The 14873-nt window shown below is 43.6% G+C and overlaps 1 protein-coding gene across 5 annotated transcripts in view; it reads right to left on the bottom strand.

Moving 5' to 3' along the window:
* Positions 1-14873, bottom strand: part of CNTNAP4 (contactin associated protein family member 4) — a 420639-nt gene that overhangs the window by 275534 nt on the left and 130232 nt on the right. For all 5 annotated transcript variants that reach the window (XR_008316516.1, XM_053297596.1, XM_053297597.1 and 2 more), the window contains one exon: positions 4241-4434. Coding sequence is in view for 4 of the 5 variants with exons in the window: in XM_053297596.1 (XP_053153571.1) it covers positions 4241-4434 (194 nt within the window). In the remaining variant the exon portion in view is untranslated. The remainder of the gene's footprint in view (positions 1-4240; positions 4435-14873) is intronic.

The raw sequence follows: 14873 nt of genomic DNA, 5'->3' as shown, positions 1-14873 counted from the left end.
TTTTGCTGACCCTCAGTGATGTCTTTTGCTGACCTTCAGTGTTGTCAATCTTACAGAGTCTTACTCTGGCCTATATTTTTGGACTATGCTGGACTATGGAAGCTCATATTGAAAAGAGAGCAATGGACTGGAAACTGAACTCAATGGAAAATCTAACATTTTTGCTGTGTACTATGGAAGGACTCTAGCAGAGAGGCCAAACTCAGGTTAACTTTGCTTGAAGAAAGGGACCTCCAGCAAGAGAGGCAGGCACAGCCTGGCACCATATAGCCAAAGACAGTCTGTGGAGATGAGGCAGCAAATAAATCATTGTGGGTTACAGGTATTCAAATGTATGTGGAGACTGGAAGATCCCTTTCATTGGTTTCTTGTTAAAAATGGTATATGGTTCTTGGTACTGTATCAAGATGAAGGAGAGGAATTATCAGGCTGATGGTAGCAGTGAACTGGGGAAGTAAACAACCCCTGTCAAAAAGAGGGAATTGGATTTTTGATGGAATCCAGGCTGTCATGATCAAAAAGAGGGAATTGGATTTTTGATGGAATCCAGGTTGTCATGATCAACACAGAATATTAGACTTCCAATAGTTATGGAGATGATGAGCCAAAGAGCCAAAGAGAATCTGGGTGCAACAGGTGGGAACTAATCAAGAGTCTGAAAAGACAGACAAAGAAGAGAAGTATGACTTCTGAGGGATAAAATGAAAAGGTCAGCCTGAAAACAGGAGGGTCTTTCTCTTTGTTCACTTATATTTTACCTTTCCCTTGGGAAATGTGTTTATTTTCCTTTGTTTCTCTCCATCTCCCTTTTCATCCAAGATGCATATCTCAGAAACTATTTTCTCTCTACCATTCTCACCTCATAACAATCATTTTTCTTAAGTCTTAAGTATTCTATCCTTATCTAAACATATGTGCTTCATCTATGCAACATGTTCTGATACATTCACTGAGTAGCTAATTTTTGTTTCGTTTGTTCTGATTTCTTTTTGGAGAATCCTGAAAACATCTCAAGTTGCCAGAAGGGTAAATATGATGGCTCTCAGGGGTATAGGTTAAGGGGTTTAGATCCATTCAGTGGGTAAGCTTTATTATTAACTCACAGCATCACTCTTGATAGTAGCTTCAAATGCCACACATTTTTTGCTTATGTTTATATTCTGATGTATCTTTTGCCACGCATTTACATTTCATGTGTCTTTTGCTACATTTCACCATCCTATATGCCTCAAGTCTTTGAAAAAAACTTTTAAACTTTTAAAAGTGTGGTCATTGGGCTCTGCGGTTTCGACCATACAAAAAGTACTGCCTATTCAGTATTGCCTACTGAGGCAATAAAAGAATCAGATCATATCAGCATATTTTCACGGAGCACTTCCAGAATGTGAGCTGTGCAGACATATTAGCAATGGAATGAATGTAAGCAGACTGGGAGAGGTCTGCAAGAGCTCCCAGCCACTCCGCAGACCTCCTAATGTGCACACTTTGCTTAACTCCTTCAGTATGATGCATCATGAGATGGATTAATCTCACTTTAATCAACAATCCACAGAGGCATGTAAAAAGCCATTATTTGGGGCTCAATGGCTGGCCCCAAATTCTGAAGTGCCCTTTCCTTACAGACCCATAAACACCTGCATGTCTTTCAGAAGTGTGTAAACTTGGTTGGCTTTTGATGGTGATAAGGAAATGTGAGGAGTGTTCTGTATTTCAGCCTTTGTAAGCTGTTTCTATGTGTTCTGTATTTCTATGTGTTCTGTATTTCAGCCTTTGGAAGCTGTTTAGTTATTTTCACTATCCCATTCTATGTACAGCCATATGTCACTTTACATGACCTCAGCTTGGAAGTCAGACAGCAGAACCAGTTCCAGCACCAGAGTTGCAAGCACTCTGACAATTACTGAGGTCATTCTCACGACCTCACACTGCCACTAGGAGGTCTGCACGGAAGGGAGGACCTGGCAGGCAAGCGGTGTGGTGAAGGCAGAAGCTGGGAGCAGGAGGACTCCCCCCTCCCGTATCCCAGATTGCCCCACACCATGAGCGAGCGTAGCCGTTCTTTCTCCCTGGCTCACTGTCGGAAATGGTTGACACAATTGCCTACCAAGGTAAAAAGAACTGCAGGTAGGCGATTGTGTGTTTTACTAGTAAAACATGGAGTTAAAAAGTCAGTCTGCACTCTTCTGGAGCAGCCAAGGGTTCTCTGCTCCCAGTGCTCCAGAGGACATGAGTTGCCTGGGGTAAACCAAGCAGCTCGTGTCATGAGAACAGCCTCACTGTGTTGTGATTTACCAGTTCCCTCATGGTAGTTTCCTTTTTGGAGGTACTCTCTGGAGTGATGTCATATTCATTCCCTAAAGGGCACACTCAGAATGTAAGAACAAAACAAGCCTTATGTGTTGACAGGAATACTGAATGCTTTGCTACAATCCTACATTGCTATTCATGACAGTTTCTTCTCACTATATCAGACCATACATCACAAGGTGTGATTTGTTCGTGGTGATTTAGTAAACAAAATAAATGTGGCAATTCTTGCAGTTATTTCAAACATATTGATCAGTCAATAAGAATGAGCCGCTTTGCAAGCCCAGTTCAGTCATCACTGACCACACTGAGTAAAATTTATCTATCTGGGGAAAAGTAGAGCTACTTGGCCAATCAAGAAAACATTCTAGTATCTGTGTTTCAAGTTGTGATCTATCCACTTATTATTTCTATTTACATTGGAGTTATGTTCTATGCTTTCTTCAGAACCACCCACTTGGATTTAAGTCTTCAATTATAACTTTATTTTGATGTATTATAATTCTTTTAAACGTTTGTATCCATTATACTTTAAAAAGTTATTCTGAAACCTCTTCTGAAAATTGGTTCTAATTTGAATTCTATAAAAGTTTATTGAATTAGAAATGGATCTGGTCACTGTCTGAATATATATGACATTAAAGAACCTAGACCGTGTCACTGACAGCTATTAACCAGTCAAGAAGCATGTATAGTAAATGGATTGCTTGCTTGTTATAAGCCTCAGGGCTGTCATACTTTATCCAGGAGCCTGTCTCAAGCTAATTGACTTATGCAAAACATCATGGCAGCAAGTAGCTAAAGAGTCAGGGTAATTTTTACAGTCACTGAATCTTAGATAAAATCTTAGAGTAGGGCACAAGTTACTGAGAGGGCTGAGTTGGTATGCTATCACATGATGTTTAAAACCTAGACTTTCACATAGACTATCACAGCAGAATGGAGGTAATATTATTCATCAAACAAAACCTCCAGTTTTCCAGTTACAAAGGCCTCTAGGGCAGCAACCCTGTACACACTTACCTGGGAGTAAGACCTATTAAACACAATGAGACTTTTTTCTGAGCAGACATGCATAGGATTGTGCTGTGCATGGGATAACGACAGAACTAACTACTTACACTATCTTATAGGTTATTAGACCATTTTGGTTTCCTTATTATATTTGCTTCCATGGAAGTTAACGGGAAACATTTATTATAAAAAATGATTTACAGAGTTATATTTCCCACTGCAACAAAGTAATTCCAAATTTCAACAGCCAAATGAAAACTAAAATGAATATTATGTATATTATACATTACTACAAACAAGCATGACAGAAAAATCTCAATACTTCTCCCTTAAAAACTGATTAAAAATTAGGTTCAATAAAATTCTCTTTTTGATTCTTGACAGAGAATTGATTATTTCTTTTTAAAAAATTGAATAAGATGTTATGCGGGGAGGCAGTGCAAGATAATTTCTGTTTTTGTTGACATCAGCACCATCTATTTGTTGATAACCAATTTGCAAAAACCTAGTTTTACCAGATACTGGTTTTACCCTATAAAATAATCAAGGTTCTTATTTAGTTACTTCTTGAGTCTCAAACTAAACTTACTATGCAGTGTATTTAGGCACTATAAAAAGAATGAGAATATTTTCTTCTAAGTCCATGATCATAATGAAAGGTTAAAAAAAATGAAGAATTGCTCTTATAAGACACAGAAGATTACAAAACTCAGGGCAAATAAAAATGCTCATTAACTGAACAAAGATAAAACTTCATCCAAAAGATATTTTAACAACTTTACGATTCCTCTTTATTACCTCAGAAATTTTCAAAACTTATGTAAATTACTATTTTGTTGATGAAATATGTTGCAGCAATGCACACAAATGTGATTCCTGTAGTGAAAATGACAAGAATGCTTGTCCATAAAAAACATACCCAAATGCTTTCTTCTTGACGATATTGTTTCCAGTTTCTTCCACTGTCACTAAACATCAGGAGGTACCTTGTCACCCAGTCAGAACTCCCATATCCACCTTGGGTAGCAACAGCAGTAATTTCAGTTCTTTCACCAAGATTGATCTGTAGCCACTGATATATATTTGACATGAGAGGAGTCCAGCCACCAGCACCTTTAGTGGGAGAGAAATAGAGGAAGAAATGAATTCCGAGTACAACAACGTCTCCATGAAATTATAGCTGAGAAAAAAACTCATTACTCATTACAGCTTATGTATATTTCAGTGCTCATTCACACACATGCCTTGCCTTCTTCAGATGTAACATGAATGAATGGAAGGGGGGGGAAAGAAGTGGAGTTGTTGATTATATGGATAAATTCCTTTGCATGTACAGTTTTACAGTATGTATGGGAGTGCCCTCTGATCTTATAGTGAATACATAGAGGTCAGGCAATCCCTATAATTATACTCATAAAAAGAAAATAATAGTTTGTAGGGTGGCCAGAAAGTATACTGGACACCATTGCTTGGCAAGACTAGAACAATTATTAATGGAAGTTTCATTGATAAAAGAAGCTGAGCTGTGTTCTGCCACAACTTATTGGTCACCTTCAGACATAACATAGAACTGTGGGTCCAATGTACCCATGGTTCTACACCCCCTCCCCTGCTCTCCCATCCACATTTGGACGTTTTGGAGACTATACTTTCTGCAGTCAGTAAAACTACAAAGAAGTGAGAGAGCTGGGCTTCCTTCTTATGTGGGCTTCCTTCTTTCCTGAAGGACAACCCACACAGCCAATAGCAGCCGGAATGAGTGAGGAACTTCCTCCCACTATTCCATTTGTGGAGAAAGCTATCAGTGCTGCCAGCATTCAGATGTAATGCTGGCACCACCAAAGCAGAGGTTGGGACAAGGAAACTAAGAGATAACTGAAGGTGACAAATGGACTTTGAGGAGGGAAACAGTCCATTTCCCCCCTTAACTGTAGTTCACTACATCTGGACATTCAGTTAGCGACAGTGGATGTGAAGGGATCTTGGTGTTGTGTTACATGTGAATGAGACCGTTGTTGGGAGTTTCTTTGTTGTCCTTCTGTTACCAGACATCAGCACTACCCAATGACTACTAATTCGCCCACAGATCTTCTAGAACAAAGACTATGGCTAGCATAACTGCAAGCAGGCAAATGGAGAACACTGGAGATCAAATTTTACTCAGTCTTAACTGTTTATTAAGTCTAATAGTGTACAGAAACAAGAGAGAAAAGTTGTGGATCAGAAGGAATGGGAAACAATACAAAAGATAATAAAAATAGCACACTAGGAGCGATTATATACAATAAACACAATCAAGCATGGAGGAAATGAGTACATGTAGGGAAATCAGCTGCAGATACAGGAACTAAATGAATGTAGAAATATAGCAAGCTGTGTTATACAGTCAGGTGATTGGTCCTTCTAGTGGCTTGTCCAAGATTTCAGACAGGAGTCTTTCCCAGCCCTGCTTGGAGATGCCAGGGAATGAATCTGGAACTTTCTGAATGTAACACAAATGCTCTTCCACATATGCAATTTGCCCATAATTAGAGATATTATTTGCATATAATTAGGGGGATATGGAATATTGACGCAGTTGCAATAATTCATTCAAACCCAATGCACATCCAACTGAAAATAGCAATCAATAAGTTAAGAGAACCAACAAACTCCAACCACAGAGTGCTGGAGGCAGAACTTCTAGAATGTCTTCCCTAAGTGAATAAAATTTAAATTAAGCACAGAATTATCAAAGGAATGAAATGGCAAGCTGAAACTGGAAGCTTTCCTCCCTTACAATGCAATCAAAGTAATTCATTGCAAAGAATGATAACATAAAGAGAAAAGTCAGCTGGACGCTTTCTTCAGTTTCTCATGAAAGCTATAGAGCTTAGTGAGAAACATTCCTAGAGTTTCTGTGGTTTAATACTTATAAGTTACCAATACAAGCTCAAATTATAAACTACAGCAAGAATATTTAGTAAACAATATTCAACAACAACAATGGATATTTATATACCACTTTTCAACAAAAGTTTCAAAAGCAGTTTACATACAGAAATATAAAGATAGATCCCTGTCCCCCAAAGGCTCACAATCTAAAAAGAAACATAAGACAGACACCAGCAACAGCCACTGGAGGGATGCTGTGCTGGAGCTGTGCAGGGCCAGTTGCTCTTCCCCTGCTCAATAAAGAAAATCGCCAGTTTTAAAAGGTCCCTCTTTGCTCAGTATCTGATGAGGCAGCAATATCTTATACTTCCATCACACACAGCCAAAACATCAGAATATGCAAGTTTAAACTTTATAGCCACCTGATAATCAGAGCTGGGATTACAGAATGCACAAAGTTCAATGCAGAAAGTCCATGAAGACTATGTAATGCCTATATGTAGAAAGTCCGAAGCCCAGATCTAAATACAGGAGAAACCCCATTATTCATGGATGTTATTTCTGCGGTGGGGAGGGTAGGCAGATAGCAAACCAACAAATAATGGATAATGAGGGCTATGGGTATCAGAGGGTTCAGTTCCCAGACAACCCAAAATTACCAAAAATTGGCCGAAAATAGGTGTCCCCCCGCCCAAAATAAACCCCAATAACCTTCCAAAGTGCCCTACCATGCTCTCCAGTAGTCCACCATTGTGATAATCAACCAAAAATAGCTGTTTTTGCCAGGGTTTTTTTGTTTAAATGAGCTCCCAAAAACAAAATGGCAACCTCAGAGGTCATTTCTGGCCAACTCCACCCGCAGATATCTGGGCTGGGCCATTTCCCCCAAGTTTTTTCCACATATACCAAGGTCAGGTACTAATTACATGACCACAGATACACTAAACAGTGAGTGCTGGACCTGCGAATAATTAGGTCCTCCTGTATAATTAGAAAATGAGCAGAGAACCAGAGATGTAGCAAATCCCAATTCTAACAACAAAGCATAATGGACAAAACAGATATTGACAATTCAAAACATTTTATAACATCACCACCAAAAGGTGGAACCCCTGATAAAGCCGGTTCAGATCCAGTTTGGACTCGAACTGAACTGGACCAGCTGGTTCTGTGCACACCCCTAGAGGCAGGAATAGGGGCTGCCTGGCCCCTGGAAGTCCCAAAATGCCCCCCACAAGTGGGCATTCTGGGGTGACCCCCCAAGGCTGGGAGGCTTGTTGTAGCCTCCTGGTTGAGGTTCTCCTCATGTATCACCATGGTGCGGAGCCATGGTACGGGATCTCATGATCAGCAAAATGGGGTTAATTGGGCACTCGCTTTGCTAACTTCATGTAACGGGTGGGGGGTACTTAGTGAGGTTAGTTGCCGGGAGCTGCGTGGCTCCCGTTGCAGCACACAACTACAGGAAAGTGGGTTCCATTAGCCTGCTTTCCTGCGGTTGTGAGAATAGCCTCATTGTGTCTGAAACTACAGAGGAAGGAAGGGGAAGTTAGTTCAAGGAGGTGATAATCAATTACCTTCTCTTTTTTATTAAACTTAGATGGGACCCAAAGCAACATTCCCCATCTACACCAGACACAAACTTGATCATTTATGAAAATGTTGAACAGCACAGGGCTCAGGACCAAGTATTGTTGCAGTCCACACTACCTCCCTCCAGGATGATGGGGAGTCATTAAAGAGTATGCAATGGGTACAGTTTTTCAACCAGCTGTGAATCCACCTAATGGTAGCTTCATCTAACACACATTTTATAAACTTTTCAACAAGGATATCATATGAGATTTAGGCTGCTTCGCACGTAACATGAAATGGGAGTTGAATGGGGCAGAGGTTGGATTTCATGTTTGCCCGAATATGTGCAACTGCAGTTCCGTCCCAAAAGTGACCCGAGGTTTCCCTCCCCAAACTCCAGTTTGAACCTTCAGTTTGTAGTCAGTTTCACTGCTTCTAACTGAGGTTTGAAGGCGGCAGCTTGTCATCCAAAGGCTGAATTGGAGTCTGTGCTTGATGTAATAGGCGTTGAGCAGGGGCGTAACGAGGGTGGGGCAGGCAGGGCACGTGCCCTGGGTGCCATCGCAGGGGGCGGGGCCAAAGTGCCTGCCATGCCCCGCCCTCCCCACCCCCAACCACCACAATTTAAAAGAAAACAGCTGCCTCCACCGTGGCTGGCCCCTGCACTCGTGCAGGGGTGACACAGTGACTCACTCTGAGTCTGGACATTGGCTGGCGGGCGCTCTCCCATTGGCTATGGTTGGAGAGCATGTGCACAGTGCCCCACGGAGGCTACTAGCTCCCCCCCAACGAGCACTTGCCTTTTATTTCAGGGAGTGTTGCTGCCTGAAAGCGTCTCTCCAGAGAGGGAGAGAAAGGAAGAATAGATGCTTTTGGCCAGCAAGCCCTGCCTAAAATGACGCTGAAGAGCTTGCTCAAGCTCTTCAGAGCCTGTGGCCAAGCCCCCTTTGACATCACATCAAATCATGCTGTATTTGGGATTCTCTGGCCACCACTTCCAGTGGCCATTTTTAGAGCCCCAATGGGGCTCATGACCAGAAAGTGAGGTAGGCTGGGCTCCTTTTCTGTCCTACCTCACATTTTGCCTGGGTAGGAGTTCCGGTCTACCAGGTAGCAGATCTGGTCCATTTTGCCCGGGTAGCAGCTGTTTATTTGGGAGGCCTCCCCATTTCCCAGATGACATGGGCTGCTTGGGTAGAAAGGGTTTTTTTACCCAAGCAACCTGTGTCGTGTGAACGACCTTAACATGACATACCAAGTAGAACAGGATCCAGGATTAAAACAAAAAAGACAATTACAGCCAGTCTTTTAAAACCTCTTTTAAAAAGGTTTTAAAGTTCTTTTTTAAAAGTAAGCAAAGAGGGGAAGGGATGAAGCCCTTCTGGGAGTGTATCCCAAAAATTGCAGTGGGAGGCACGACTGAGAAAGCCCTATCACTGGTCCCTGTCAACTGGATTTGTGTCAATGATGGGACCAAAAGAAGAGCTTGACTGGACAATCTGAGGACCCTAGCAGATTCATATGTGCATATGTGGTCCAAAAGGTACCAGGATCCCAAACCGTGTGCCTTTATGGGTCAAAACCACCACAACCAAAACTAGGATAGTTGCAGTCCTCCCTTACTACTAAGGTCTGCCTCCTTGACACAACTGCCTCCTTGACACAACTTTGCAAGTGCTGTTCCATGTGAGCAAGGATAAAGAAGTAGTGTGGGGCAAGATGCACACACACAAAAGGATTATTGGGCTGTTCCAAGAGCCTTATCCTTATATTTCCCTCTTATCCGGAAAGCTTTTGAGTTTAAAGAGCGGGTTGTTTTTTTTTCTGGTTTGAGTCTCTGTACTGTTAGTTCTGCTAACTAACAACGCAACTGTTGCTTTCTATAACTGGGAAACAAGGAACTTTCACAGCTAACAAAAATCTCCAGTCTGTAAACATGTAAAAAGATGACATACACAAACAATGCAAAAATGTCAACCTGGCAAATGAGAAAGTGTTGACAGCTGTCATTATATATGTCTGTTAAATACACTCTAGTTCAAGCACATGGGTCCAGTTCAGAGGTAACAGGAAACAATGGCTTCTCACTACATGAACAAATATAAATTCAACTTTAGAGTAGCATTTAAATCATGTGTTAAGAAACACTTCCAATGTCCTGACCACCCATGTGATTATGTGGCAGCAAGACAGGTGGGGGAAGACTGCATGCACATGTGCAGCTGCACATGATTTGGGTGGCTGGTCTCAACTGAATCAGTCCAGTTAGGGCAAACAATGAGGCCACCCAATGGCCTTGTGCTTGGTGCTGGTTGTTTGTTCCACCCCCTGGAGCAGGCAGCATGGTGGCCGCCTGTGATTTGGGGGTCCTTCTGGGAGGGAGCAGAGCTTGGGGGCCGTTAGCTCAGCACGCTCCCTCCCAGAGTCATTCCTGCTTTGGCAAGCTTCCCCTCTCTCCCTGGTTATAGAATAAGCTCTGGCTGATTGTCCTTTTGGAAGCCAAGTAGGAATTTTTGCACTTCACCTGATTGGTCTTGTGTGGATTGTTTTTCACCTACTCTGTTCTGTAAGCCTTGTAGGTTAATTAGCTAGGTCATAACAGGCAGGGGCAGTGTGTGTGTGTGTGTGGGGGGGGGGCATTCAGCAGAATTTGGGTGTTTACACCGGTTAACATCCTGGAGCTATTTAAATCAGGGTAGTGTACAATCTGTCCTTAAAGGCTTCATGGCTCAGGGGCTACATTTCACACTCTCACCTGCTTTGACAACTTCACAACTTCAAAGGCTGTGTAGCTTGGGGGCGTGAAGTCAACAAAAGGGCACTGACCCTTTGGGTTGGCCATGAGGGACAGGTATCAGCACGGATCTGATGCCAGATTCTGAGCCAGGGTCGCTGAGGGAGGGCTACACTATCCATCCATGACATAGCTTAGTCACACTGCCTAGAGGGAATTTTTTCAGCAGCAAAATCCTATTTGAATTTATCAGTAAAGTTGTGGCCCTTTCTCCCAAGCTTTGCCTCCAGTGTATTTTTGGGTGCCATTCTGGTGGGTGTGAGACAAGGATCAAACTTATCTCAGAGCCTGGTTTGTTCCCTAGCTGTGGTTTGAAGTATAACACTGTTCACCAAATTTGCACAGGAAATGGAATTGTGGACTACTTCAAAGCAAAAGTTTTTCTCCCTCTTTTTCTCCCTTTCTGGGTAAAACAGAAGATGAAGAGAGAGTACTGGTGTAGCCCATGGTTTGCAGAGGCTCATTCATGCACTTGGAAACCATGAATTCCCCCTTACATCTGGGTCACTTACTCAGATACAAACAGGACAATGTTAATAATAAATGCTATATTAAAATGTGAATATGAAACATTTTAAGGTAAATTATTTCATTAGAAACATAATTTCTAATTAATATTTTGAACTCTGAGACAGAAAAAATTTGGATACTGAAATATGGATATAATCTTACACTGAAACTGTTTAAGAGCTATTCCCACACAGATGTTCTTTGCTGTGTTTTAAAAGTTATGTCGTTTTTAAGAATAATGATGAGTAACAATATGGAAGCTCTACAGTATTCCCAGATTCCCAATAGATTACTGTTTGGGGGGACGATTTTAAAGTATACTGCCTGGGGAAGGCTGAAGGATAAATCCAGGAGCTTGGAAAAGCCACACTGATGTAAGCAACTTCAGTAAAGATTACAACCTCATCTTAACACAACATGGGTGAAATGATGTCCTGTATGAATTTTTAAAAGTGTAATGAAGAAACTGTAGGAAAGCACCATAAGCATATGTGCTCGACTTGCTCTGAACCACAGAAAAGCAGTAAAGATTTTTAAAGCTAAGTAATAGAACAACTTGGTTTAGATAACATATTCATTTTTTAAAGTACTGAGCCACTGACGATATATTTCATCTCCAAAATATGACACAAATCCTTCTTCTACTGAAGTAATTACACAGCTATTTAGTTTGTCCTAAGTTCCCCTTGAGTGTGTTCATCTCATTTACATCAAAAGGCCGTAAGAATTCAGAGACAGCATGAGTCAGCAAGTAAAGGAGAGAGCATTTACATAAAATGCATTCAGATTAAAAAGAGGTATCCAATCCAAGTTGCAGATTGATTACACTGTCTCATGGTTTTACAGTTTAAGATGTACTTAATTGCAGTTTAGGATTTGTTACAGATATATCATTTTTACTACACAGAATGACATGAAATCTAAAATTATATTATTGGGTTTGTTATGGAATTGATTATTTAACAAGTCAGATTCAGACTAGTGTTGCCCTAGTGCAAGGCAAGAAAATGTGCACTTCCAAATAGGTTGTGTGTTTTGCAGTGTTGTGTAAACACTTGTGGAAGTAGCAGACTTCGGCCATCAGACAAAGAGGCTATTCCCACAATCAATAGAAAGTGGGATAAGGGAGCCTGGCCCGTTTCCTAGTGATCAACGGAACCACCGGGCTCGTAAGTGAGCCCAGTGATTCCAAGGTGGCTAGCCCTGCCTAATTCCCCCTCTCCTTAAATGAGGTTAACAGAGTGAGTGCTCCATTAACCTTGATTTTTTTATCATGTGCCGCCACGCGCAGCAACACATGAGTAGGCCCCCACCACGAGGCTACAAGCAGCCTTCTGGTGTCAGGGTCTCCCCAGAATGCCCTGCACACTCACACAGGGCATCCTGGGACTTCCCTGTGATGGAGCTGGTAGTCATGTGCATGGCTGATTCCGTTGCCCAGGGATGCAGGACTGATTGTCTGTGGGGAGAGTGGGCTAAGCCCACACTCCCCGCTGAACCCTCCCAGGCTCTACACTGCACTTGTGTGTAGAGCCTCAAGGAGTGTTAACATATTACACTCTTGCAAAAGATGGTTCCTTGAGCTATATTACAGAGCAGGACTTCCCCCCCACTCCACCGCCTCGCTCATCAGGCATTATTTTTCACTCATCACAGACTAAGATTGGGGATTTCCTGAGCCCTGCCTATTTTCTATCTTGTATATATTTAATTCTTTTAAATGTACCCGTTGCTAATCCCATGCATGGCAGCTCTTGTGGGAGTTCAGAGAGCTGCCGGATAGCGATGGGGACAGGCATGAGAAAGAAAATGGTGGCAGCCAGCCGGTGGGCCCAGGAGTTAAAGGCAGCCGGCCAGGGAAGTGACGATGGCTCTGGCGGTCAGGTGGAGAAGGCAGGTGTGGCTGAAGGGAGGGAGGGAAGGTGACTGGCTGGAGGGAGGGCGGCTGGCTGAGTAGCAGCTGGCTGGAAAGCCCGGCTGGCCAAGTGGGGAAGAGAAGAAGCAGGAAATGATGACAGCTCTTGTGGTCAAGCAGAGAAGGCAGGGGTGGCTGGAGGGGACTGGAGGGATGGCAGCCAGCCAGAGGGAGGGCAGGTGGCTGAGAAGCAGGTGGCTGGAAAGCCCAGTTGGCTGGGTTGGGGGGGGAGAAGAAGTGGGCCGGCCAGCCGGCCCACCAGCCAAAAAGTGCCGGGGGGGGGGGGGCGAGAAGCAGGTGGAGGAAAGAAGAAAAGGCCCGGTGGGGGAGGGAAAGGTAGCATTGGGTGGGTGGGCCACCAGAGGCGCAGATGTTCTGAGCCCAGCCCAGCTAGTATATATATAAAAGGTTTAGGTGGTCCATGGCAAATGGTGCGTGGCAAGCCTTGCCCACACAGTGCTTTACCAATTGGAAGTAACAGAGCAGGAGCACCATGGTGTCCGGACAGTGGGAATTCCATATGCAGAAAGGGAAGAAGAGCCTGTGATGGTTAAGGTCAGTTTGAATGCCGCTGTTACTGGTGGGAAGATTGTAGAGGAAAGAAACATCTATATATTAAATAGTATAGTGGGCAGGGGTCTGCAAAGAGAAGGGTTGTGAGGGAGGAAAGAGCCCCTTCAGGAGAAGGAGGATGCTATTGTGTGAATTAGATGAGGAAATAAGATGAACAACATCTGTTTACTCAGGAAGGAAGAGAGAGAGAGAGAAAGAAATGGAAGAAAGACAGAGGGGAAGAGAGAGTGGAGGAGAGAGAGAAAGGAAGAGAGAAAGAAGGGAGGGCAAGCGACATGCCTGGGCCTGCCAGTGGCCTGAGGGGAATGGGTGGCCATGGTTGCAGCAGCGGCAGCGAGGAAGGGCGTGGGCAACCGTCACTGCTGCTCAGAGCTACAGAGTCCATTGATGCAGGGACACAAGCAGGTGAGGGATGGGCCCAAGCCTGTCAGTGTCCTCAGGGGGGGTGAGCAGCCATGGCGGCAGCAGTGAGGAAAGGCCACGTCAACTCCTACTCCTGCGGGGATGAGCAGAAGCAGTCTTAGGGTTGGGGGGGTTAGGTGGGGAGGTCTCTGGGGTTAGGGGGCTGAGGCTTGGACAATCAGCGCCGGCAATGCTGCAGCTGTGACCAAGAGGGGTGAGGGGGATGTAGCAACGGGATGGAGGAGCAACCAAGAGGGCTGAGGGGAATAAAAGCAATGGGATGGAGGAGGAGGAGGAGCACAGCTTAGGTGAGGGTAGAGAGAACTCTGAGGTGAGGGGGCTGTGGCAGGGAGTGAGGGGAGCAATCAAATAATAGTGCACAGATCTTCTGAGCGGGTTAAGCTAGTAGTGATTAAAGCCTAATAGATATTGAGGTCATTCACACAACCAATACTAGGGCAGTGAGGGTGGGTGGGGGAAGGAGTCATGGTTCAACTTGAACAGGGATAGCAAACAGGATGTAGGAGTTTTGCAGGAGTTTAGCAGGAAGTGTGCGGGGGAGCCTGGAACAAGCCCCTGCGATCACAAGGATCACAAGGAGCCTGGTGGAGAAGAGAACGTAAGTACATATCCCTCCCTCGTTTCCCTCATATTTCTGGGAAAGGCTGTTTGGACAGTTAAATAGCTGACCATTACAGCTGAGACCTATCCTAATAAACTCTCTAATAAACGGACAATAAGCTCCCTAAATACTGTAAACAGCCAACAAAAGCAGTATGAAGACAGAAGGTCAGCAGGGGAAGGGGCACTTCCCAGTGTATTGCACAGAGTGCCACATGTATGACTATTTGCCCCATGGGCAGAAGTCATGGGTGTGTGCTCGGTGCAAGGAGCTCCTGGCTCTCAGGG

This window comes from Hemicordylus capensis, chromosome 2 (genome assembly GCF_027244095.1).
Source record: "Hemicordylus capensis ecotype Gifberg chromosome 2, rHemCap1.1.pri, whole genome shotgun sequence".
Taxonomy (NCBI): Eukaryota; Metazoa; Chordata; class Lepidosauria; order Squamata; family Cordylidae; genus Hemicordylus; species Hemicordylus capensis.
The sequence above is the reverse complement of the archived record's forward strand: the minus strand, read 5'-3'. Positions and strand labels throughout refer to the sequence as shown.